The 26,171-nt window shown below is 42.7% G+C and overlaps 1 protein-coding gene across 4 annotated transcripts in view; it reads left to right on the top strand.

Annotated features, from left to right (window-relative positions):
- TRIO (trio Rho guanine nucleotide exchange factor) overlaps nucleotides 1–26,171 on the top strand; it is a 748,009-nt gene that overhangs the window by 179,082 nt on the left and 542,756 nt on the right. For all 4 annotated transcript variants that reach the window (XM_056520137.1, XM_056520140.1, XM_056520138.1 and 1 more), the window contains exon 12: nucleotides 22,906–23,075. In XM_056520137.1, the coding sequence (XP_056376112.1) occupies nucleotides 22,906–23,075 (170 nt within the window). The remainder of the gene's footprint in view (nucleotides 1–22,905; nucleotides 23,076–26,171) is intronic.

Genomic DNA, 26,171 nt, shown 5'->3' with positions numbered 1-26,171 from the left:
TCATTCTGGGTATATACCTGGCATATCACTATGAAAATAGCAATTTTCATTTTTCCCAAACTAAACTACAAACTACATCCATTCCTGGAAAATAAATTTAGGAATCAACCTTTCATTCCAAATGTCCACTTCATCTCTATACACATTCCTCAGGGAGTGTACTTTCTTTAATGAGTTTTTTTCCCCCTGAATTTATGTAGCCATCAGCTACTGATCCGGTCCGTAAGAAACCTAAGCTCAAATGCGAAGAGTTCGCTCATGAACCCTGTCAAATTTCCAGGCAACAATGTGGGGTTACAAGTTAGTTGTTCCTAGAATTATGAAGCAGAGCATAGGTTGAAAATTACAATTTTCATTTTTTCCAAACTACACTTCATCCATCCCTTGAAATTTTTTTTTAGGAAATACCCGTGCATTCAAAATGTCCACTTAGCCCATATTCACATTCCTCCAGGGTTGTACTGTCTGTAATGGGGTCACATGTGGGTGTTTCTTTTATTTTCCTCTGAATGTATGTAATCGTCAGCTACTGATGTCATTGGTCTCAAATGCGAACATAGCTCTATGAATCTTGAACCCTGTTGTGCAACTGCACAGCACGTTACATAAACTTATGGGGTATTTCCATTCTCAGGAGAAAATGCCCCCCAAAATGTGTAACCCCATTGCTTCTATTACCCCCTTGTTAAAATGAAAAATTTGGGTAACACCAGCATTTTTGTGAAAAATTGTATTTTTCATTTTTACGGCCCACTTTTCCAAACACCTGTGAGGTGTAAATACTCTACCCCTTGTTACGTTTCTTGAGGGGTGTAGTTTCCTAAATGATGGCACATGAGGGGGGGGGGTGTCCTGTTGTTTTGGCAAAATGGGAGCTTTGGAAACACACATGGCCCCCGACTTCAATTCCAGCAAAATTCTCTCTCCAAAAGCACAATGGCTCTCCTACTCTTCTTAGCCATGTTGTACACCCGCAGAGCACTTAACGTCTAAATATAAGGTATGTCTAGCGCCAGCATTTTAGTGAAACAAATCAAAATTTTCATATTCATGTCCCACTTTAACGAATATTCGTCAGACACCTGTGGGGTCTTAAAGGCGTCATATAACGATAACAATAAATGATCACTCACCTGCCTGGGTTCGTTGCTGCAGCTGATCGCTCCTCCGGTCCTCCTACTTCCGTCCCGCCTCGGCTGGTGATAGGCTGAAGCGCCGGGTGACTATCTGTGCACATGGAAGTAGGAAGAAGGACCGGCGGACCGATCAGCTGTAGCAGCGCTCCGTGGCAGCGCAGGAAGGTGAGTTTATTTTCATTTGTTTTTCAGCCCTGGCACGATGGAACAGGAATAGTCTGTGCTAGACTACTCCTTTTTAGGCTCACTGTACAGCTTGTTTTGTTCCTTGAAGGGGGTAGTTTTCAAAATGGTGTTCTGGCACCATAGGGGCTTCCTAAATGTGACCTGGCCCCCAAAACTCTTTCAGCAAAATTTACTCTCTTAAAGCCGCCGCGCCCACTCCCATAGACTAATATTGACGTCATGAGGGGGCGGAGCCGTGACATCTTGATGCTCCGGCCCCCGTATTGACCTTCATCGGGCACATAGTGGGTTCGCTCTGTGCAGTGATGACGGTAGGGTGACACAGCTGAGATAGTGGAGGTCCCCAGCAGCGGGACGCCGTGATCAGACCTCTTATCCCCTATACTTTGGATAGGGGATAAGATGCCTAGGGGCAGAGTACCCCTTTCATGTTCAAAATGGGCTTCGTCCTTAAGGGGTTAACCATGTTTTGTAAAAAAAAAAAAAAAAAAAAATGATGCTGATTTTATTTTTTAGTTCTTAAATCTTGCGGTTTGCATTCTGGTCACTGGGCCTAAAACTAAAAAATACTTCCTTATCTGTACAGAATATTTCCCAGTATTTACTTTCTTCTAAGCACAGACAGGCGCACAGTGAAATATGACACCAGTATATAGATAACACTGGATTTACAGCATTCACAGCAGAGATCCGCATCCTCGTCCCTCTAGAATGACCTCTGTAAAGGTCACAGAGATTGATTGCCCAGTAGCGTCTCCAATTCTTTTGAATGGGACAGGTCCAGTTTTTCTATGGTCAATCGTCCTCTGTAAAGTAGAACACTAAATGCTGTATAAATTCCTGTTACAATGCACAAAAATGAAATTGATAAAAAAAAATATATTGAAATCGAAAAATAGAAACAGTCTATTAAAAACGATATGTTACAATATATAGTTACATAGTTACATAGTTAGTACGGTCGAAAAAAGACATATGTCCATCAAGTTCAACCAGGTAATTAAGGGTTAGGGGTGTGGCGCGATATTGGGGAAGGGATGGGATTTTATATTTCTTCATAAGCATTAATGTTATTTTGTTCCAGGAATGTATCTAATCCTGTTTTAAAGCTGTTAATTGTTCCTGCTGTGACCAGTTCCTGAGGTAGACCGTTCCATAAATTCACAGTCCTCACGGTAAAGAAGGCGTGTCGCCCCTTGAGACTAAACTTTTTCTTCTCCAGACGGAGGGAGTTCCCCCTCGTCCTTTGGGGGGGTTTAACCTGGAACAGTTTTTCTCCATATTTTTTGTATGGGCAATTAATATACTTATATACGTTTATCATATCCCCCTTAAACGTCTCTTCTCAAGACTAAACAATTGTAACTCCTTTAATCGCTCCTCATAGCTAAGATGTTCCTTGCCCCATATTAGTTTAGTCGCGCGTCTCTGCACCCTTTCCAACTCCGCAGTGTCCCTTTTATGGACAGGTGCCCAAAACTGAACAGCATATTCCAGGTGAGGCCGTACCAATGCTTTATAAAGGGGAGTATTATGTCCCTGTCCCTTGAGTCCATGCCTCTTTTGATACATGACAATATCCTGCCGGCTTTGGAAGCAGCAGCCTGACATTGCATGCTATTCTGTAGTCTGTGATCTACAAGTACACCCAGATCCTTCTCTTCCAGTGACTCTGCCAGTTTAATCCCCCCTAAGACATACGATGCATGCAGGTTATTAGTACCCAGATGCATAACTTTACATTTATCCACATTGAACCTCATTTGCCAAGTGGATGCCCAGACACTTAGTCTATCCAAGTCATCCTGTAACTTATGCACATCCTCTATAGACTGTACCTTGCTACAAAGCTTGGTGTCATCTGCAAAATAAACACAGAGCTGTTAATACCATCCTCTATATCATTGATAAATAAATTAAACAACAGCGGTCCCAGTACTGAACCTTGTGGTACACCACTAATAACCGGGGACCAATCAGAGTACGAATCATTGACCACCACTCTCTGGGTACGATCCATGAGCCAGTGTTCAATCCAGTTACAAACTAAAATTTCCAAACCCAAAGACCTTAACTTACCTGTCAGACGTCCTATGAGGGACAGTATCAAATGCTTTAGCAAAATCCAGAAACACTATATCCACAGCCATTCCTCTGTCAAGGCTTCTACTCACCTCTTCATAAAAGCAAATTAGATTGGTTTGACAACTTCTATCCTTAGTAAACCCATGCTGGCTATCACTTATAATACAATTATCCCCTATGTATTCCTGTATGTAATCCCTTATAAGTCCTTCAAACAATTTACCCACAATGCACGTTAAACTTACCGGTCTATAGTTTCCTGGGGAAGACCTAGAGCCCTTTTTGAAGATTGGCACCACATTCGCCTTGCGCCAGTCCCTTGGCACAATACCAGACACCAGAGAATCTCTAAAAATCATGAACAGGGGTACAGATATTACTGAACTTACCTCTCTAAGAACTCTTGGGTGCAATCCATCTGGCCCTGGAGATTTAATGACCCTAATAATGAAAATTTTAGTTTTGCCATAGATTTACATTTGGATTCAGGACTGGGCTTTGGCTGGTCCATTTTAGGATTAACATGCTTTGATCTAGACTATTCCATTGTAGCTCTGGCTGTATGTTTTGGGTCATTGGGGTAGATTTTTCAAAAACAAAACAAGCAGCCTAGCAAGGTGTAATAAAAACAGCAGATTTATTCGAACGTGAAGATACAAATGCATATTGTGATAAGGAACCACTATGCTGTGCTGTTTGTATCTTTGTCTCCGGCCCTAATACATCTTATCTCCCTATCCAAAGGATAGGGGATAAGATGTCTGATCGCAGGGGACGCCCGCAATCTGTCATTCCGCACCAACCTTTGTGAGCTATCCGCAGTGCTGGAGGCTCAGAGTGTGAAGCCTAATGACCACGGGGCTGGAGTATGGTGATGTCACACCCCCTCCCATAGACTTGCATTGAGGGGGCGGGGAGTGACACCACAAGACTCCGGCCCCGCTGCGGAGAGCTCACAAAGGTGGGTGCGGAATGACAGATCCCCAGCGGCGGGACCCCCGCGGTCAGGCATCTTATCCCCTATCCTTTGGATAGGGGATAAGATGTATTAAGGCTGGAGTACCCCTTTAACTGCACCTTGCTGTGCTACATTGTTTTGCTCTTGCAATTAAAGCTGGAGTCCAAGGTCCGTGGTGGAGCAGGTCTTAAATGTACGTTCTGGTGCACGAAGTACCGCCGCTTCAGGACGTACATTTACATCAGTGGTTGTTAAGGGGTTACAAATGTCATCTTCTGACCTCTATAACTTTATTTTTTTTTTTTTTTTCCATATACGGACTTAGGCCTCATTTTTTTTAGTACAGCAAGGTGCAGTTGATGGGGCTGCTTCATCGCTTTTTATAAAACTTTTTTAGGGTATACTAAGTGTGTTTTGGGCTTTGGTATATTTTTTTATGTAAACGCCATTGACCGTACGGTTTAATCAACAATATATTTATAGGTCGGACGCTTGCGCACGCGATGATACCACATATATTTTTATTTATATTATGTTTACATGTTTTTATATGGAATTTAGAAAAAGGGGGGGGGTGATTCAAACTTTTAATATGAGGTTAATGGGTGTGTTTTTTTTTTTTTTTTTTTTTTTTTATATATATATTTTTTTTACACTTTTATTCAATTTTTTCTTACTTTATTAGTTCCCTTAGGAGACTTTTAGGATGACTCATTAGATTTCTTATGCAGATCAATGTAGTTATATAGAACTACATTGATCGCTGTGCTCCAACCAGGCTTTATCAATTTCAGAGCCACAGACCAGACTAGAGGAGAGGTAAGCCTTCCGGCTACCTCCACAGTGGCTCGACCTCCAGTGATCGAGCTGTGGAGGGGGGGGGGGGGGTTGGGGGTCGATCCAGGGGCGAAGCATGTGTATCTGCCCCAACTATTAAATTATATAGTGTTAATGTCACATCACAAAAATAGCCCTCATACAGCCCCATATACAGAAAAATGAGTCATAGGGGTTAGAAAAAGGCAACTTCAACTCCTTAAGGATGTATTGTTTGTGTTGTTTTTTTTTTTGCACTTTCGTTTTTACCTCCTTGCCTTTTAATAATCATAAAGATTTCAATTTTTCACCTACAGACCCATTTTGTAGCACTAAATGTAACCCAAATAATTTTAATCGTTTGATCCTTCAGAATAAAGATAAGGTGTCATTTTTAATGAAAAATGTACTGCGTAGAAACAGAAGCCCCCAAAAGTTACAAAATGGCATTTTTTCTTCCATTTTGACGCTCAATGATTTTTTTCCCATTTCCTTGTAGATTTTTGGGTAGAATGACTGACTGTCATTACAAAGTAGAATTGGTGGAGCAAAAAATAAGCCATCATGGATTTTTAGGTGCAAAATTGAAAGGGTTATGATTTTTAAAAGGTAAGGAGGAAAAACGAAAGTGCAAAAACGGAAAAACGCTATGTCCTTAAGGGATTAAGGTGGCGGCCGAAACTTTTTTGCACTATTTATTAATCATTTTTTGTTCACAATTTTATGGGAAATAATAAAACTGAAGTTTTACATTTCTCACAATCAATCAGTGCTTATTTTATTTATATACACACTTTATACTAAACCCTCTATCACTATGATAATCTGCTATCTGCTGCTGAAAAAAGGACCTAAGGGCAGTCCTGAAATGCATCTAGCCATTGCTCAAGTGTGGACCATTATTGCCGCTTAATAATCATCTTTTATCTTGCAATACCACTATTTTGGATTTTTCTGATTTGCCTTCTCAATCATGATCTCATGCCATTACTACACGAGATAGCCACTTACAATCCATTCCTGCTCCCATAGCTGTCTCCTATCTTCTGTTATCCACCAACTTGTTTAAAACCTGCAGCGGCACCTGTCTGCGGTCTCTCACAGCCAAGTGGCACAGTCCGCGATCTTACTCAGCACTGCACGCGCGAGCTGGCAGAGCACCCAGGTTGATGACACAACTGAATTGAAGGCGCTGCGAAAACAAGCTTTTAGGGAACGTTGACACATACAGGATCCTTTGCAGATTTGATGCGCAGGATTTGTAACTGCAGATTAGAAGCTGTGCCGTCATTTAGTTTACATTGAAATCTGCAGCAGAAAATCCTGTTCATCAAATCCTGCGCATCAAATCTGCGTACGTGTGAACATACCCTTAAGGTGCGACCTCTTCAATACAAGTACGAGCGGAGGTGAGAGGTACAGTGCATTATACTGAGATGCTTCTACTATCAAGGATGGCTGCTGTTGAGGCCTTAAAATGTGAGTGACTGCTACTGTATATGTATACTTCTGTCCATTAGTATTTAGTATTTAGTATACTTCTGTCCATTAGTATTTCTGTCAATTAGTATTTTCCAAACTTTCAACTGCCTTAATATCCACATGCTTTTTCTTCACTTATCACATGCTTTTCCGTCAAAATGTTGAGTCTCTATTTTGTTTCTCTCTCTAATCATATAAAGCTACTTAGAACAATCCACTCCTACCTCAGCCGTCTCACCACTTGCACACACCATCTACTCCCGGACCAAACTCACCAACTTCCTCATCGCAATGCACACAGCCATTTGTCCACTCAAACTACCATATCCAAAATCACCAAGGAACATTCTTTTGGATACAATGAGACAATCAATCCTACTCAACAACTTAGTTTACAACACACACACAGTTTTGAAACTTCTTTGCACACTCCTTCCCTTGGCACAGCTCAGTCACCCATTTCATCAGAGATAAAACATTAGGGCTCAATTAACATATGACACATTTAAATACAGTTCTACCTTTTCATCTATGTCTGGCTGCAGACTGTTCACATCTACCATTTCAATGTTTAAAAAAAAAAAAATTTGGGGAGTAGTGAGGACCCTATTAACAAGATCTCTGAGGATGGATCAGCCGTACAAAGATTGGTACTCAGCACAAACAAAAAAGGGTGCATATAGGTACAACCAAAATTTGTCTTCTGCTACTAATCTTCTGGTACGAAAAAGATACTGGCTGATATACGAAAAATAAAATTAAATAAATACATCAGCGGTACGCTAAAAAGTTGTCAAGGATACAGTAAAGAGATACTGAACTGGAAATCTACCAGCAGTGCGATACACAACAATTACTCAGATTACTCTTCTACCCCAAGAGTTACCAGCAGTACAAAAGTTATTCTCTGATACAGATACTGAACTCGTACATACAACTATAAGACAATTTTTATACACCACGTTACGAGCAATACAATACTGGACTGGAGTACGACAGCAGTACGATTTTATACAAAAGTTACTTGATGGATTAAAAAAAAAAAGATAATAGAGTTATCTTTAACTCTGATATAGCACAAAAAGATTATCAGAAGTACATTTTTACACAAAAGTTATCAGAGATTACATCGCTATTTACCAGAGATAAAAAAAAATAAAAAAAATCGACGGCACTTTTAATTCCCTTGACCGTATCCACTGAGATCTAAAAATGTCAAAAATCAAAATCCAAGCAAGACATCTTTCAAATCGAAAATGTCTGTTAGATTTCCTAAAGCTCAAAAATCCTAAAGAAATCTTATTAACCCCTTAAGGACCCTTGACGTACGCGTATGTCATGACACCCTGGTACTTAAGGACCCATGACATACGCGTACGTCATGGAGAATTCCGGCCCCACGCCACGCATCGGGCGGGGATCGGACCGGGATGCATGCTGAAATCATTCAGCAGGCATCCCGTGCAAACGCCCAGGGGGGTCATTAGTACCCTCCCCCGCCACCATGTCAGCGATCGCAGCAAATCGCAAGTGAAATCACACTTGCGATTTGCGCTATTCCGGGTCATTTCGGGTCTATGGTGACCCGGAATAGAAGGGGGATCGTGGGTGTCCATGACAGCCACAATCCCCCTGAAGCGATAGGAGTGAGGTGGCATGGGTGCCACCCCTCCTATCCCTGCTATTGGTGGTCTAGACGCGACCATCAATAACAGAACGGGGGGGGGGGGGGGGTTACTTTAGTTTTCCCTGTCCTGCCCACCCACAATAGGAGGGGCAGGACGGGTAAACAACACAGGACCAGGCGCCAAAGATCCACTTACCGATCCGGAGGCTGCAGGCGACGGAGATCGGCAGGCGGCGACGTCGTGTGGCTGGATCCTACGGAAGCCGGTGAGATGTTGCAAAACTACAACTCCCAGCATGCCCAGACAGTTGTTTGGGCATGCTGGAATATGTAGTTTTGCAACAGCTGGAGGGCTACAGTTTGAGACCACTATCTAGTGGTCTCTAAACTGTATCCCTCCAGATCTTGCAAAACTACAACTCCCAGCATGCCCAAACAGCTGTCTCTGCATGCTGGGAGTTGTTGTAGTCGCGTACCTCCAGCTGTTGCATAACTACATCTCCCAACATGCCCTTGGGTAATCAGTACATGCTGGGAGTTGGAGTTTTGCAACAGCTGGAGGCACACTGGTTGGAAAATACTGAGTTAGATAACAGAACCTAACTGAAGGTTTTCCAACCAGTGTGCCTCCAGCTGTTGCAAAACTACAACTCCCAGCATGCACGGTCTGTCAGTACATGCTGGGAGTTGTAGTTTTGAAACAGCTGGAGGTTTTCCCCCCCATGTGAACGTACATTCAGGGTACATTCACACGGGCAAGTTTACAGTAAGTTTCTTGCTTTTAGTTTGGGCTGCGGCAAATTTTTTGCCACTGCACAAACTCCTAGCGGGAAACTCACCGTAACCCGCCAGTGCGAATGTACCCTAAAAACACTACACTACACTTACACAAAATAAAGGGTAAAACACTACATATACACCCCTTACACTGTCCCACCAATTAAAAATGTATTGTATGCCAGTGTTTCCAAAACGGAGCCTCCAGCTGTTGCAAAACAACAACTCTCTGCATTTCTGGACAGCCACTGACTGTCCAAGCATGCTGGGAGTTTAGTAACAGCAGGAGGCACCCTGTTTGGGAATCACTGGCGTAGAATACCCCTATGTCCACCCCTATGCAATCCCTAATTTAGTCCTCAAATGCGCATGGCGCTCTCTCACTTCAAAGCCCTGTCGTATTTCAAGGAAACAGTTTAGGGCCACATATGGGGTATTTCCGTACTTGGGAGAAATTGCACTACAAATTTTGGGGGCTTTTTCTCCTTTTACCCCTTATGAAAAGGAAAAGTTGGGGGCTACACCAGCTTGTTAGTGTAAATTTTCTCATTTTTTTTACACTAACAAGCTGGTGTTGCCCCATACTTTTTATTTTCACAAGCTTGAAAAGGAAAAAAAGGACCCCCAAAATTTGTAACGCAATTTCTCCTGAGTACGGAAATACCCCATATATGAGCGTAAAATGTTCTACGGATGCACAACAAGGCTCAGAGGTGAGAGCGCACCATGTACATTTGAGGCCTAAATTGGTGATTAGCACAGGGGTGGCTGATTTTACAGCGGTTCTGACATAAATGCAAAAAAAAAATACCCACATGTGACCCCATTTTGGAAACTACACCCCTCACAGAATTTAATAAGGTGTACAGTGAGCATTTACGCCCCACAGGTGTCTGACAGATTTTTGGAACAGTGGTCTGTTAAAATGAAAAATGTAATTTTTCATTTGCACAGCCCACTGTTCCAAAGATCTGTCAAACGCCAGTGGGGTGTAAATACTCACTGCACCCCTTATTAAATTCTGTGAGGGGTGTAGTTTCCAAAATAGGGTCACATGTGGGGGGGGGGGGCGTCCACTGTTCTGGCACCACAGGGGACTTTGTAAACGCACATGGCCTCCGACTTCCATTCTAAACAATTTTTCTTCCCAAAAGCCCAATGGCGCTCCTTCTCTTCTGAGCATTGTAGTGCACCAGCAGAGCACTTGATTTCCACACATGGGGTATTTCCATACTCAGAAGAGATGGGGTTACAAATTTTGGGGGGCATTTTGTCCTATTATCCCTTCTAAAAAATTTTAATTTGAGGGAAAACCAGCATTTTTGTGAAATAAAAAACCATTTACACATCCAACTTTAACAAAAAGTCATCAAACACCTGTGTGGTGTTAAGGCTCAATGGACCCCTTTATACGTACCATGAGGGGTGTAGTTTCCAAAATAGTATGCCATGTGTTTTTTTTTTTTTTTTTGCTGTTCTTGCACCATAGTGGCTTCCTAAATGGGACATGCCCCCCAAAACTATTTCAGCAAAATTTGCTTTTCAAAAGCCAAATGTGACTCCTTCTCTTCTGAGCATTATAGTTTGCACGCAAAGCATTTTACGTCCTAACCTGGGGTGTTTCCATACTCAGAAGAGATGGGGTTACAAATTTTGGGGGGCATTTTGTCCTATTTTTCCTTGTAAAAATGTTAAATTTGAGGGAAAACTATCATTTTAGTGGCAAAAAAAAATAAAAAATCATTTACACATCCAAATTTAAATAAGTCGTCACTGGACCCCTTGTTACTTGCCTTGAGGGGTGTAGTTTCCAAAATAGTATGCCATGTGTTTTTTTTTTTTTTTTTCTAGCACCATAGGGGCTTCCTAAATGTTACATGCCCCCCAAAAACCATTTCAGAAAAACTCACTCTCCAAAATCCCACTGTCGCTCCTTCCCTTCTGAGCCCTCTACGGCGCCCGCCGAACTTGACATACACATATGAGGTATTTCCTTACTCTCTCCTTTTACCCCTTGTAAAAATTCAATAACTGGGTCTACAAGAACATGCCAGTGTAAAAAATGAAGATTTTGAATTTTCTCCTTCAATTTTCTGCTATTCCTGTGAAACACCTAAAGGGTTAACAAACCTTTTGAATGTCATTTTGAATACTTTGAGGGGTGCAGTTTTTATAATGGGGTCATTTGTGGGGTATTTCTAATATGAAGGCCCTTCAATTCCACTTCAAAACAGAACTGGTCCCTGACAAATTTAAATTTAGAAAATTTTGTGGAAAATTGCTGCTATACTTTGAAGCACTCTGATGTCTTCAAAAAGTAAAAACATGTCAACTTTATGATGGAAACATAAAGTAAACATATTGGTGGACATGTATCATTTCCAGTGTATAATAGAAGTTTTTTTTACCCCTCTGCCTGTCGTCTAAATGTGGCGCAGCTGCGTTAAATTTATCATTCTTGCGCAGCTACTTTCTTGAATTGCGTTTAAATTTAGAATTCTCCTCAGATCATAAATTTACACCGCAGCTCTATTTAGTTTATTTAGAGCTTTGTCTGCAGCGTATCTTCACCTAAACAGGAAGTGTCCTCGTTATTAGTTTTAGAATTTTTTTTCTTCATTATGTAGAGTTTTAATCTCACAAAAATACCACTTTTTGCACCCAATTATAACACATCAATTATACCAATGTCCTTATTCTTCAATTAACATCTGTGACACCCCTGTGCAAATCACCTCAAATGTACATGGTGCACTCTACCTTATGGGCCTTGTTGTGCGCCCACAGAGCACTTTGCGCCCACATATGTGGTATCTCCGTACTCTGGCTGAATTGTGTCCCAAAAAATGGGGATCTTTTTTCCCATTTACCTCTTGTGAAAATGTAAAGTATGCGGCAACACCAGCATGTCAGTGTAAATAATTTTATTTTTTTACACCAACATACTGGTGTAGACTCCAACTGTTCCTTTTCATAAGGGGTAAAAGGAGAAAAAGCCCCCCAAAATCTGTAAGGCAATTTCTCCCTAGTATGGCGATACCCCATATGTGTCCCAAACTGTTGCCTTGAAATTCGACAGGTCTCCAAAGTGAGAGAGCGCCATGCGCATTTGAGGCTTAAATTAGGGTTTTGCATAGGGGTGGACATAGGGGTATTCTACGCCAGTGTTTCCCAAACAGGGTGCCTCCAGCTGTTGCAAAACTCCCAACATGCCTGGACAGTCAATGGCTGTCTGGCAATACTGGGAGTTGTTGTTTTGCAACAGCTGGAGGCTCCATTTTGGAAACAGTGCTGTACCAGACGTTGTTTATATTTATTGGGGAGGGGGGCTGTGTAGCGGTATGTGTATATGTAGTGTTTTTTACTTATTTTATTTAAGTGTAGTGTAGTGTTTTTAGGGTACAGTCACACGGGCTAGGGTTCACAGCGAGTTTGCTGCATCTCAATCTTGCAGCACTCCCTGTAAACCTCCGCCCATGTGAGTTTACCCTGTCCATTCACATTGGGGGGGGGGGGGGGGGGGGGACATCCAGCTGTTGCAAAACTACAACTCCGAGCATGCCCTTTGGCTGTCCGTGCATGCTGGGAGTTGTAGTTTTGCAACAGCTGGAGGCACACTGGTTGCGAAACACTGAAACAGACTCAGTGTTTCGCAAACAGTGTGCCTTCAGCTGTTGCAAAAACTTAAAATCTCAGCATGCAGTGACAGCAGAAGGACATGCTGGAACTTGTAGTTATGCAACAGCTGGAGATTGCAAAACACTTGAAAGTTTTTTACTTAGTGTTTCCAAACCAGTCTGCCTCCAGTGTTGCACAACTTCAATTCCCAGCATGCATGGTCTGTCAGTGCATGCTGGGCGTTATAGTTTGGAGGCACAGCTGGAGGCACACGGGTTGGGAAAAAGAGTTAGGAAATGAACAATGTTTCCCAACTAGTGTGCCTCCAGCTGTTGCAAAACTATAATTCCCAGCATGGCCAGACATGCTGGAAGTTGTATTTCGGCAATATCTGAAGGGTCAGATGTTGACGAACTACAACTCCCAGCATGCTTGGGCAGTCTGGGCATGCTGGAAGTTGTAGTTTTGCAACAGCTGGAGGTCCACAGTTTGTAGACCACTGTATAATGGTCTCCAATCTGTGGTCTTCCAGATGTTACATAACTACAACTCCCAGCATGCCTCGACAGAGTGGGCATGCTGAGATTTGTAATTTTGGAACATCTGGAAGAGCACAGATTGGAGACCATTATGCAGTGGTCTCCAAACTGTGGCCCTCCAGATGTTGCAAAACTACAACTCCCAGCATGCCCAGAAAGCCAAAGGCTGTCTGGGTATGCTGGGAGTTGCAGTTTTGAAACTCCTTGAGGCAGCAGTGAGATTGCTGTACGGCGATCTCACTGCTGCCAATGAAGATGCCGCCCTGCTGCTGCAAACTCACCGCCGGGACACATCCCCCCCGAGACCGCCTGGAGGACGCCGCTTGCGCCGGGACCGCTCTGGACTTCATGGCTGGGTAAGTGACACCGGGGGACGGGTAAGGGGCACTTAGCAGAGCGGTGTGAAACCCCCCCATGGTCACATGGTAAGATGGCTAGCCACCATCTTACCGGGCGCTGGGGAAAAGTATAACGGAAAGCAGTAAATTTTAAAAATAAAAGGAGAATGATCTACAGTGTTAAGTGGATTACAAAGCTATTTTAATGTGACGGAGCTTGTTCAATGATAAGTAAGCTATCAAACATTTCCTATGTAAATGTATTAAATTGTTGGATCATAAAATAACAATACCAATATACAAGTGATCTAATGAATAACTGAACTGTAAACAAAATGTACAAAAAAGAAAGTTGCAACAGCACTCTTGGTCAAAAAATGGAGGCTCTTAGCGCACTTTTTGATCAAAATGTGTTCCCCCGTGCAGATGGGGGGACACATTTTGATCAAAAAGTGCGCTAAGAGCCTCCATTTTTTGACCAAGAGTGCTGTTGCAACTTTCTTTTTTGTACATTTTGTATTTGCCACAGCAGCGGGCACCTGTGTATTAGGTTGTTGTGCTGGCTATTTTTCCTTTTGTTTTTACTTTGAACTGTAAACAAATATTCTATATGCAAATTATTTTAAAAGTGCTTTGGAATAACCAAGTAGTAAAAAGCAATATAAAGCAAACCAAATGAGGAATTGAGATAGGAAAGTTAAAACATTCTGGTGGTTCCTTAGTAGTAGTTTCCTTCAGAAATAGAAAGGATTGCTACGTGCAGTTAAAGTTGGCTTATATTTGCGGGGAAAAAGACGCTCTTGCGTCAAAATTTTTGGTGCAAAGGAAAAGTACGCAGGTAATCCATGCGTACTATATATGCAGCTCCAAGGTACCCTGATTCAGCCACATCTGGACGACATGCTCTACTAAAACGTGCCCAAAAAAATGCGCAAAAAAATGGGCTTGCGCAAAATTTTGCGCAAAAAAATACACACAAAACAGGGGTAAAATCTTTCATACATGTCCCCCATTGTGTATGTGAATCCAGGGGCGGACACAGACAACAGAGGGCGCTATAAGTGACGTTATCGAACGCTCTGCGCTGGACGTCAGCGTCCAGGTGCTTGCGATGACGTCACTCACCGCATGCACCTCAGCCAGGAAGTCCCCATGGGCAGATGTAAGTAGCAGTTTAGTGACTGGGCAAGACTGGTTTCCCTGTCATATGTGCACTGGCAGGGCTGCCATCAGAAATTTCGGGGCCCCTTACACAACTCAAGGCCTGAGACCCCCACCGATCACCTTGGTTGAAGTGGTTCTCCAGCTGTTGGAAAGCTAAAACTCCCATCATGTCTGGAGAGCCTCTGGCAATGGAAGTTGTAGTTTTGTAACAACTGAAGAGACACAGATTGGACACAGTTTTACCCATCATCACTGCAGAACTTACAAGTGACTACAGCTCTGATGGGACAGTCATAAGAACACACAATGATGTCAGTGACGTCTTCTGACTTAAGTGATATCTTCTCTGTAATCTTTTCTTCTTCATCTCGTCCAGAGACCAGGTCTTCCTCCAGCTCCATCTTCTCTGCAGAGTCTGACATCCGGACATCATTGGCTCCTCACTTTGTCAGCAGATCCTCATCCTCTGCATGAAGACAATAATCATTATAACCTTGCCAGAAAGTGTAACCTAAATAAAATACTGCCCCACACTGTACCCTGAATATAATCCTGCCACACACTGTACCCTGAATATAATCCTGCCACACACTGTACCCTGAATATAATCCTGCCACACACTGTACCCTGAATATAATACTGCCACACACTGTACCCTGAATATAATACTGCCACACACTGTACCCTGAATATAATACTGCCACACACTGTACCATGAATAGAATACTGCCATACACTGTACCCACTAAATATAATACTGCTATTCACTGTACCTACTAAATATAATACTGCCCCACACTGTACCCTAAATATAATACTGCCAGACACTGTAACCTGAATATAATACTGCTGTACACTGTACCCACTAAATATAATACTGCTATACACTGTATCCACTAAATATAATCCTGCCACACACTGTAACCTGAATATAATACTGCCACACACTGTACCCTGAATATAATACTGCTATACACTGTACCCTGAATATAATAATGCTATACACTGTACCCTGAATATAATACTGCTATACACTGTGCCCACTAAATATAATCCTGCCACACACCGTACCCTGAATATAATACTGCTATACACTGTACCCTGAATATAATACTGCTATACACTGTACTCACTAAATATAATCCTGCCACACACTGTACCCTGAATATAATACTGCTATACACTGTACCCACTAAATATAATCCTGCCACACACTATACCCACTAAATATAATACCTCTTATCCTCTGTGTCCTCATCATTCCTCATCACCCCCATAACCCCTGCCAAACCTCTCCTCAACACTACTATAACCACCCCCGCACCTCTCCTCATCGCTACTATAACCCCCTGCACCTCTCCTCATCACTACTATAACCCCTACACCTCTCCTCATCACTACTATAACCCCCCCGCACCTCTCCTCATCACTACTATAACCCCCCCAGGCACCTTTCATCACTACTATAACCCCCCCCCCACACCTCTCCTCATCACTACTATAACCCCCCGCACCTCTCCTCATCACTACTATAACCCCCCACACCTCTCCTCATCACTACTATAACCCCCCCGCACCTCTCCTCATCACTATTATAACCCCCCGCACCTCTCCTCATCACTACTATAACCCCCCGCACCTCTCCTCATCACTACTATAACCCCCGCACCTCTCCTCATCACTACTATAACCCCCCGCACCTCTCCTCATCACTACTATAACCCCCCACACCTCTCCTCATCACTACTATAACCCCCCGCACCTCTCCTCATCACTACTATAACCCTGCGCACCTCTCCTCATCACTACTATAACCCCCCCACACCTCTCCTCATCACTACTATAACCCCCCCTGCATCTCTCACCACCCCCATAACACCCGCCTACACCTCTCTTCACCCCCATAACACCCTCCTGCACCTCTTATCACCCCCATAACCCCCCTGCACCTCTCATCACCCCATAACACCCCCCTCTCATCACCCCCATAACACCCCCTGCACCTCTCATCACCCCCATAACACCCCCTGCACCTCTCATCACTCCCATAACCCCCCTGCACCTCTCATCACCCCATAACACCCCCCCTCTCATCACCCCCATAACACCCCCTGCACCTCTCATCACCCCCATAACACCCCCTGCACCTCTCATCACTCCCATAACCCCCCTGCACCTCTCATCACCCCCATAACACCCCCTGCACCTCTCATCACTCCCATAACCCCCCTGCATCTCTCATCACCCCCATAACCCCCCTGCATCTCTCATCACTCCCATAACCCCCCCTGCATCTCTCATCACCCCCATAACCCCCCTCTCATCACCCCCATAACCCCCACTGCATCTCTCATCACCCCCATAACCCCCCCTGCATCTCTCATCACCCCCATAACCCCCCTGCATCTCTCATCACCCCCATAACACCCCCTGCACCTTTCATCACTCCCATAACCCCCCTGCATCTCTCATAACCCCCCCTGCATCTCTCATCACCCCCATAACCCCCCTGCATCTCTCATCACCCCCATAACCCCCCTCTCATCACCCCAATAACACCCCCCTGCACCTCTCATCACCCCCATAACCCCCCCACTCATCACCCCTATAACACCCCCCTGCACCGCTCATAACCCCCCCCCTCTCATCACCCCTATAACACCCCAAGCACCTGTTCCTCTGCACCTCTCATCACCATTGTAGTCTGCAAACATAGCCCCCATCCAACCCCCCCCCCGTTCACTTACCCTGCCGGGGTTCGGTGCAGCTGCTGCTCCTGTCAGTGTTCCACTGCACGGGGAGGATCAGTCGGGAGGCTGCTGGACTGGAGATCGCGCCGGGACAGGTCAGGTGACTGGAGTAGACGTGCGTGCCTGCGCGGGGCACGTCGACTCCCATCAGCCCCTGGCCTGTCCGGCCCTGCCGTACCTGTGCCCTAGAAAGAGCGGGCCTCATAGTCCTGCGGGCCCCCCAGACTATGAGGCCCGGTCATAGTTCTGACAGGCGCCCAGCCAGGAGTCAGTGAGTGACAGTCGCAGTCACTCACTGACTAGCCGGAAAAAAAAAAGTACAGGGACGTCCGGGCCTCCCTGAAGCTCCGGGCCCCATACAAGTGTATGGGTTTACCCCCTGATGGTGGCCCTGTGCACTGGGTCCGATGGAAGGCCTGGCCCAGCGTGTGAGGGCGGGCCCCCTCACACGCTGGGCCCCTGTGCAGCTGAACCTGCTGCACAGGCGATATGTCCGCCCCTGTGTGAATCGATATATAATTTTTTTGGAATATTCATTTTCCTTATAAGCAGAGAGATTCAAAGTTAAAAAAAAAAAAATCTAAATTTTCAATTTTTTCATCAAAATTTGAGATTTTTCACCAAGAAATGATGCAAGTAGCGACAAAATTTTACCTCTAACATAAAGTAGAATATGTCACGAAAAAACAATCACGAAATCAGAATGACAGGTAAAAGCATCCCAGAGTTATATTTAAAGTGACAGTGGTCAGATGTGCAAAAAATGGCAGTGTCCTACAGTGAAAATTGGCTGGGTTCTTAAGGGGTTAAGCAGTGAATTTTCAATGTTAAGGTTGGCAAAAAGAACATTAAAGGGTACCTCTCATCAAATAAACTTGTGATATATTTTAGATTAATGAATGTTTAATAACTTTCCAATAGCATGTTAATGAAAAATATGCTTCTTTCTATTGTATTTTTCCCGATCAGTCCTGTCAGCAAGCATTTCTGACTCATGCTGGAGTCCTAAACACTCAGAGCTGCCAGCCTGCTTTGTTCACAGCCAAACAGGCTGTGAACAAAGCAGGCTGGCAGCTCTGAATGTTCTCCTTTGTGAACAAAGCAGACGCAGCTCGTAGTGTTTAGGACTGCAGCATGAGTCTGAAATGCTTTCTGCCAGGACTGGTAGGGAGACCCCTAGTGGTCATTTCATCAAAGTGGAAAATTGAATAGAAAGAAGCATATTTTTTAATAACATGCAATTGTAAAGTTATTCTGCATACATTATTCTATAATATATCAAAAGTTTTTTTGATGAGGTACCCTTTAACACCAAATGTTACTGGTTCTCTCACAACTTCTGCCACTTTGCTAAACTGTGGACTTAGATTTAAGCAGCAGTCAGTCACCTGCGACTAGAACTCCTCTATGAAATTGAGATCACACAGGAGTGAGATTCCCTGTCACTAGGGCTCATCCTAGAGGGTCGACAAAAGCCATCTCCCAGGCTCCCAAATCTGCCCAAATGCCACAGATGAGTTACAGTTTCATAAAGAAATCACGTCAAAATAATCATGTTACATTTTGAATGGTTATTTGAGTTTTGTGTCTGTATATATTAGCATATTTAAGCATCCATTTCCTTCTTGGCCAAAGTTCACTTATGCGGTCCCATCACTCTTCTACCGGAAAATTCCAGATTTCTCTTTATATACAGTCTATATCTTCAAATATTTTGTCTTTTAACTTCTCATCTTGGTCCTTCTGGCATCATCCCAAGGTCTTCATCTTAGTTACAAGCAAATAGCAAGCTGATATATATATATATATATATATATATATATATATATATATATATATATATAGGTTAAGGGTAAATAAATAAATTTGCATGTAAGTATTCATTATTGATAAGCAGTCAGAATCATTTTAATCAATTTGTCACTACCAGTGTGAATTGCAGAAGAGCGAGTAAGAACTGTTGTCATTGTCAATGTTTACACATGTACAGGCATATATGCAATATAGAGTTGTTGGATAGTGGAGGATCATGCTATTGATACATTATTTATTGGTGCATGGGCAAGAACTGAGGGTTTGCCAGCAGATCATTATACCACCAACAAGATTCAATATTGAATATATATCAATATTGAATTATTACTCCACAGGAATGTTTATTTTCGTTACTGGTGACACCTTTTTTGAGCCTAGGATTTAAGCACTATAGATGTTTGGTGTTCTGCAAAGGCAAGACTATTGATGCATATGGGAGGACTAAGTCACAGCTTACTTTGAAACAAATAGCCAAGCATTTACTATTTTAAAGCAGCGTAATAGTCCCCCTTTTATATGTATTTTTAATTGATTTGTGTATTACTTATATTATCATTAGTGTATCACAAGGGCCCTGTGACAACACTATTTCATGTTTTATTGAACTAATACATTTGTATTTTAGACATTTTATAATTATCTAGTTGCAGTTATATTTTATTGTGGTACTTTTATGGATATTTAGGATACAAGTATCAGTTAGTTTGCATGGTTACTGGTGACGGGATTAAGGGGAGTCTCCCTACCAAATTCAATATTTGAATATTGTGTTTATGGTATATAAATTATCTGTTTAAATCTAGATTTCTATTCATCTTTGTGCGCCAAAATCTTGATACATCAGGTTCTGTCGATCAGGTTTTGCAAAGGGGGTCTAATTTTACTGAATTAAATGCAGATTTATTCATAACTTATTTGAATAGCATTTTTATGGATTTTGTTCTCTGTTAATATACATCTCCCATTAAAATTAGACTGATCATTTCTTTGTCAGTGGGTACACAAACAAAATCAGGAGGAGATCAAAACATGTTTTCCTTCACTGGGAGTAAAAGAACTTATGATTTTATCCTGAATATGGTGTCATAGAAATATTAACTTTTTTGGGGTTTTACACAAAAACCTGTGTCATTTAGCTTCATATGTGTTATTACAGTAGTACCACCCAAAGCCTACAGGTATGTTTGTCAGTTGTAAAAGGGTGTGTTCATGTGTTCTTCTTTGTCATTTCTTTCTCTCTTGATGTGGTTTTGCAAAAACAGTGCTCTATTTTGTTGTTAATAGAAACTTGCAGGGAGATTTATCAAAACTTGTGTAGAGGAAGAGTGAAATTGCCCATCAACCATTTTGCTACTTTACAGAGGCATTTAACCCCTTAAGGAATCAGTGTTTTTTGGTTTTGTACTTTTTTCCCCCTATTTTTTAAAAATCATAACCCTTTCAATTTTGTACCTACAGACCCATATGATGGCTTGTTTTTTGTGCCACCAATTCTACTTTGTAATGCCATCAGTCACTTTACCCAAAAATTTACGGCAAAACAAAAAAAAGTATTTGTAGGACAAAATTGAAAAAAAAAAGGCATTTTGTAACTTTTTGAGGCTTCCGTTTCTACACAGTACAGTTTTTGGTAAAAATGACACCTTATCTTCTTTAGGTCCATACCAGGGCTGCACAATATATCGCAAAAGCAATCGAATCACAATTTTAGCTTTTTGCGATATAGCGATACGGCCCCCGGGAAAACATGCGATTATCTGCTTGTGTTGGCTCCTTTGGCAGGGGCCGGCCAGAGCAGGTAAAAACGAATTTAAATACTAAAAGTCAGTGTTTCCCAACCAGGGGGCCTCCAGTTGTTGCAAAACTACAACTCTTAGCATGCCCGGACCAGCAAAGGCTATCCGGGCATGCTGGGAGTAGTAGTTTCACAACAGCTGGAGGCACCCTGCTAGAAAAACACTGAGCTAAGGGCGCAGGGAGAAAAATAAAAAAATACATTCTGATCACTTAGTCCCGGTCCTGGCAGATTCGTCTCCATGCGCTCCGGAGTTTACTCTCTTCTTAGTACAGGCAGTAGGACCTTTCCCGCCAATCACTGGCTGCAGTGGTGTCACGTGTCAAGCCAGTGATTGGCTGATGGGGAAAGGGTCTTGTATTGCAGCAATACACTAGGTTTCCCGGGTCCCGCGGAAAATTTTAAATCCGCCCAGGAAACCCAGTGTATTGCTGCAGTACAAGAATACAAGAATGTGACAGGAGGGGGTGGGGGGGGGGGGGATGTGACAGAAGGGGGGGAGGGGGGAGATGTGACAAGGGGAGGGGAATGTGACAAGGGGGAGATGTGAAATGGAGGCATGATATGGGGAGGATTTCACAATTTTTTTTAATATATTGCATCAAAATCGCTATATTTAGGCCCAAAATCGCACATTTTCCCCATATCATGCAGCCCTAGTCCATAAGATTAAAATGATACCCTACTTATATAGATTTCATTTGTTTTACTTCTGGAAAAAATCATAAATACATGCACGAAAACTAATACGTTTAAAAATGTCCTCTTCTGACACCTAATAACTTTTATTTATCCACATATAGGATGTATGAGGGCTCAAATTTTATTGATACAATTTTTATTTTGATCGGACTTCTTGATCGCTTTTTATTTTTTTATGGTATAAAAAGTGACCAAAAATACGCTATTTTGGACTTTGGAATTTTTTTTACGTGTACGCCATTGACCATGCGGTTTAATTAACAATATATTTTTATAGTTCGGACATTTATGCACGTGGCTATACCACATATGTTTTATATTTATTTTTATTTAAATTTTTTGTGTTAAACAGTTTAATGGGAAAAGGGGGGTGATTCAAACTTTTATTAGGGAAGGGGTTAAATTGCATTTATTAACTTTTTTTTACACTTTTTTCTTTTTTTTTTATCAGTAGTGTCTTGCAGTACATTAAATGCAGACACTGATCAATGCTATGCCATAGCATTGCTTTGATCAGTCTTTTCTGCTCTCGATAGCTCCAGCCTGTTGGACAACGAGGAGGCATGTAGGGACCCTCCTCGCGTCTGTACAGCTGGTCGGGACACCGCGGTTTCACTGCTCTTGTCCCGATCATCCTTGCTGAGCTGCCGGGAATGTTTTTATTTATTTATTTTTTTACTTTAGACACAGTGATCCACTTTGATCGCTGTGTCTAAAAGGGTTAATAATGGGCATTACTGCGATTGTTGATGTCCGGTATTAGCCACGGGTCCCGGCTACCGTTAGCCGTCTGGACCGACCCGATATGACGCGTGACCCCACGTTATATCACGGGAGCAGGGCACCCAGCGTACTTAAGAGGTTACATTTTTTTTATTTATTTTTTAAAGCAATCTGCACCACTCTTCCTCTACACAGGTTACACAAATCTCCATCTGTCTCAAAATTGTGTGTGAACATAGGCTTAACTAATTCCCACCATTTTAAAACTATCTGAAAATGTTGAAAACTATTTCACTTTATAATATTATAAGAATCGGTTATAAGATAAATATACTTGTAATTCAGAAAACGGGGACAGTTGCTTAGTGTTCAATTTATTTTTATACATTTTAAGTTGTGGACTTGGATGGAGGATTTACAAAAGGAACTACTGGATGATGTCTATGCTGAGTCAGTGGAAGCTGTTCAGGACTTGATAAAGCGATTTGGACAGCAACAGCAAACAACTCTTCAGTTTACAGTTAATATAATTAAAGAAGGTGAAGAGCTTATCCAGCAGTTAAGGTAAATGTTATACTTTTGCTTCATAATAAGGTAAAATAAAAATGTTCATTTATTTCTTCTGTATTTTACTGCTTATTGTTCTAAGGCTATGTTCACTTTGCATTGAAGCTCTGTTCGGGGACTCGAGCAGACAAAAAAATGCTGCAAGCAGTAAATTTTTGTCTGGACTGATCCTGCTCAATATAGGGATGCCAGACAGACCCCATTAAATAAAAGGGATCGGTTGGTGACTGTCCGACTATTCTGTCCCCAAATAGTCTGATGACAGAGAGGTCAGGAACAAGACCTTCAACTCAGATGTGAACCAGGCCTTATTCTTAACCTATACTTATTTTATATTGCATAGTATATTTATATACAACAATTTATTTGCTGGGAAAAAAAACCCTACCTGATTACAAATGTTTTCATCAAATGGTTTTGATTTACTTTAACCCATAGGTGACACAGGGTGCATATGAGCAACCTGGCTGCCTGGTCATTAAAGGGGTTATCCAGGAATAAAAAAAAAAAGAGCTCCTTTCTTTCACAAACTGGTCCATTCAAGTGAATGGAGCCAAGTTGTAACACACCCAACCTGGAGACAGACGTGGAGCTGTTCTGGAAATAAATTAGCAGTTTTTTTTCCCTATTCCTGGAAAACCCTAAGTATTTAATGTCTCTGAAGTGCAGGAGCGGTGTCTCTGAAGTGTAGGAGCTCACCTGATTGAACATGTGACTGCTGCTATTAGCAGCCATGCATTTACAGTCAAGGATGACAATCACACCAATGTCCATCATTATCCTTTGAACAGATGTTCTAGTATTTTACATCCTATCTTCTAACTAAAGAATAGGGGATAATTGTCTGATCACTTGGAGGCAGGGGGTCCAACAGCTGCCACCGTCAGGAATTCCCTGCATGGGGCCTTGGCTCTCCTTGGGCACAAGGAGAGCCTGGTGCTGTGCAGGAGAATGCAGGAGGACCTTTGGATTAGCGAGAAGTAAAATGCTGGGCTACCCCTTTTAAGTGTGATCAAAAGTAATAACGGCACCTAAGGGATTACATGACAGTCCACCTGCCAAATTGGCACCTTTTCACCTGATATATGTAGTGCTCCAATCAGATTGCTTCTTTAATTTTTAACAAGGCCTCAGCAACCAATCACATCACTTTCATTTTGCAATGAGCAAGTCAGCAACTTTTCCTCTGTACAGGTTTTGATAAATCTCCCCCTATGTGTCCCCACACAAGTGTAGCACGCTATAATAAAGTGCTCAACCGCGCTGGAGATCCAGGTAAGTTAGACCCCTGGAATGGTCTGGACAGCGCTGGACCGGTTGACACTGTGTGTTGCAAAAGTTAGTACAGAGTGCCTCTTATCTGACTTAGGTTGCGATGAGAATTAGGCATTGCGGGCGTGTCAGCCGCCTCCAGGCAGGTTGCAGGAGAAGTCCCAAGTAAATGTGTAGGACATGTCCGTCATAAACTTTCACTGTGATAGCCTGAGCGCACGCTCTGATGCTGTAAGAATTGGTAGTAGTTCAATAGCCTGGGCTTCCGTGCTGTAGTTATTCATTTGAATTGGGTTGGGGTACATAAGTAACAGGTGGGAAGTGCTAAATGTGTTTCTTGGGTGAGGGGGCCCCTTCAGTAGTCCCCAACGCGACATCACCGTCAGGAGCCAGAAGTATCGCGGACCCCAGGAACAGGTAATTATAACACTGGGGATGGGGGGAGGCTGTGGTGCGACAGCGGTATGTGGGCAGAGGATGGGGAGTGGGGGAGGCGATAGGACAGTGGCGGTATGTGGGCAGAGGATGGAGGGGGGGGGGTGGGGGGGGGTAGGCGATGGGACAACTGTGGTGGTTTGACTCAGGACCCCAGGACAGGCAGGGGTAGAGAAGCGGGTGGCGGCGGCGGATTCTGGCCTGGCAAAAGCCGCTGAAGATCATTGATTTAAAGCGCCCGCTTTAAATCATTGATCTGCAACGGCTTATGCCCCGCCGGGGGGTTAAAATAGCCGATAACTTATACCAGAATATCGGTGTAAGTTATCGGCTATCTGCCTGAAAGGTTACAGATTATCGGTATCAGCCCTAAAAAATCGATATTGATCGATCCCTAGTCGGAAGCCCAGGCTATTGTACTCCTAATTCTTACAGCATCAGTGCGTCCAAACGGCCCAGTGCCATCTGAGCCAAAGAGCTACAGAGATACAATTTATTTGTACCTACACCGCTGCAGAGTGTTACCATTCCTCATTTACTTCTTAGGAGATCAGCCAGAGAGATTATTTGTTCAGCACAGTTCTATAAAGGAGTTAACCTCTTAGGGACCCATGGCATATCGGTACGTCATGAGTCCGCTCCCGTTCTATAACGCGGGGCCACGGCGGGCCGGGACCCGTGGCTAATAGCGCGCAGCACTGATCGCGGTGCCGCACCCTATTAACCCTTTAGATGCTGCGTTCAAAGTTGAACGCCACATCTAAAGTGAAAGTAAAACAATGCACGGCATCCCGAACAGCTTACATGACAGCCGGAGGGTCCCTACCTGCCTCCATTCTGTCCGATCGCCGAATGACTGCTCAGTGCCTGAGATCCAGGCATGAGCATTCAAGCGGCAGAATCATCGATCACTGGTTTCTTATGAGAAACCACTGATCAATGTAAAATATCAGTGTGTGCAGTGTTATGGCCCCCTATGGGAGCTACAACACTGACATTTTTTTTTTCTGTACTAGTACAGTAATACAAAAGCTATGTAAACATGTTGAATTGTATTGACTTACAGAATAAAGAGAACATGTTATTTAATCAGGTGCAAAGCTTAAATTTCCCCCAAAAATATTTGTTTGGTCATACATTTTTTTTTATAACTGTTTATTCATTTTTCAAAAAGAAAATTACATTTACTATTCATTTTTCAAAAAGAAAATTACATTTACAATATCACATAAATGTGGTACATAAAAAAAAGAAAACAAAGAAGAAACAAGGATGCTCAGGGAAAAACATAAGTAAAGTGCTAATTTGGTAAGCACAACTGGTCACACAAAGAATAAGCCCTCATATGGCTTTTTGGATAAAAATAAAGTCTCTTAGAAGGGAAGG

Source organism: Hyla sarda, chromosome 5, assembly GCF_029499605.1.
Source record: "Hyla sarda isolate aHylSar1 chromosome 5, aHylSar1.hap1, whole genome shotgun sequence".
NCBI lineage: Eukaryota > Metazoa > Chordata > Amphibia > Anura > Hylidae > Hyla > Hyla sarda.
The sequence above is the reverse complement of the archived record's forward strand: the minus strand, read 5'-3'. Positions and strand labels throughout refer to the sequence as shown.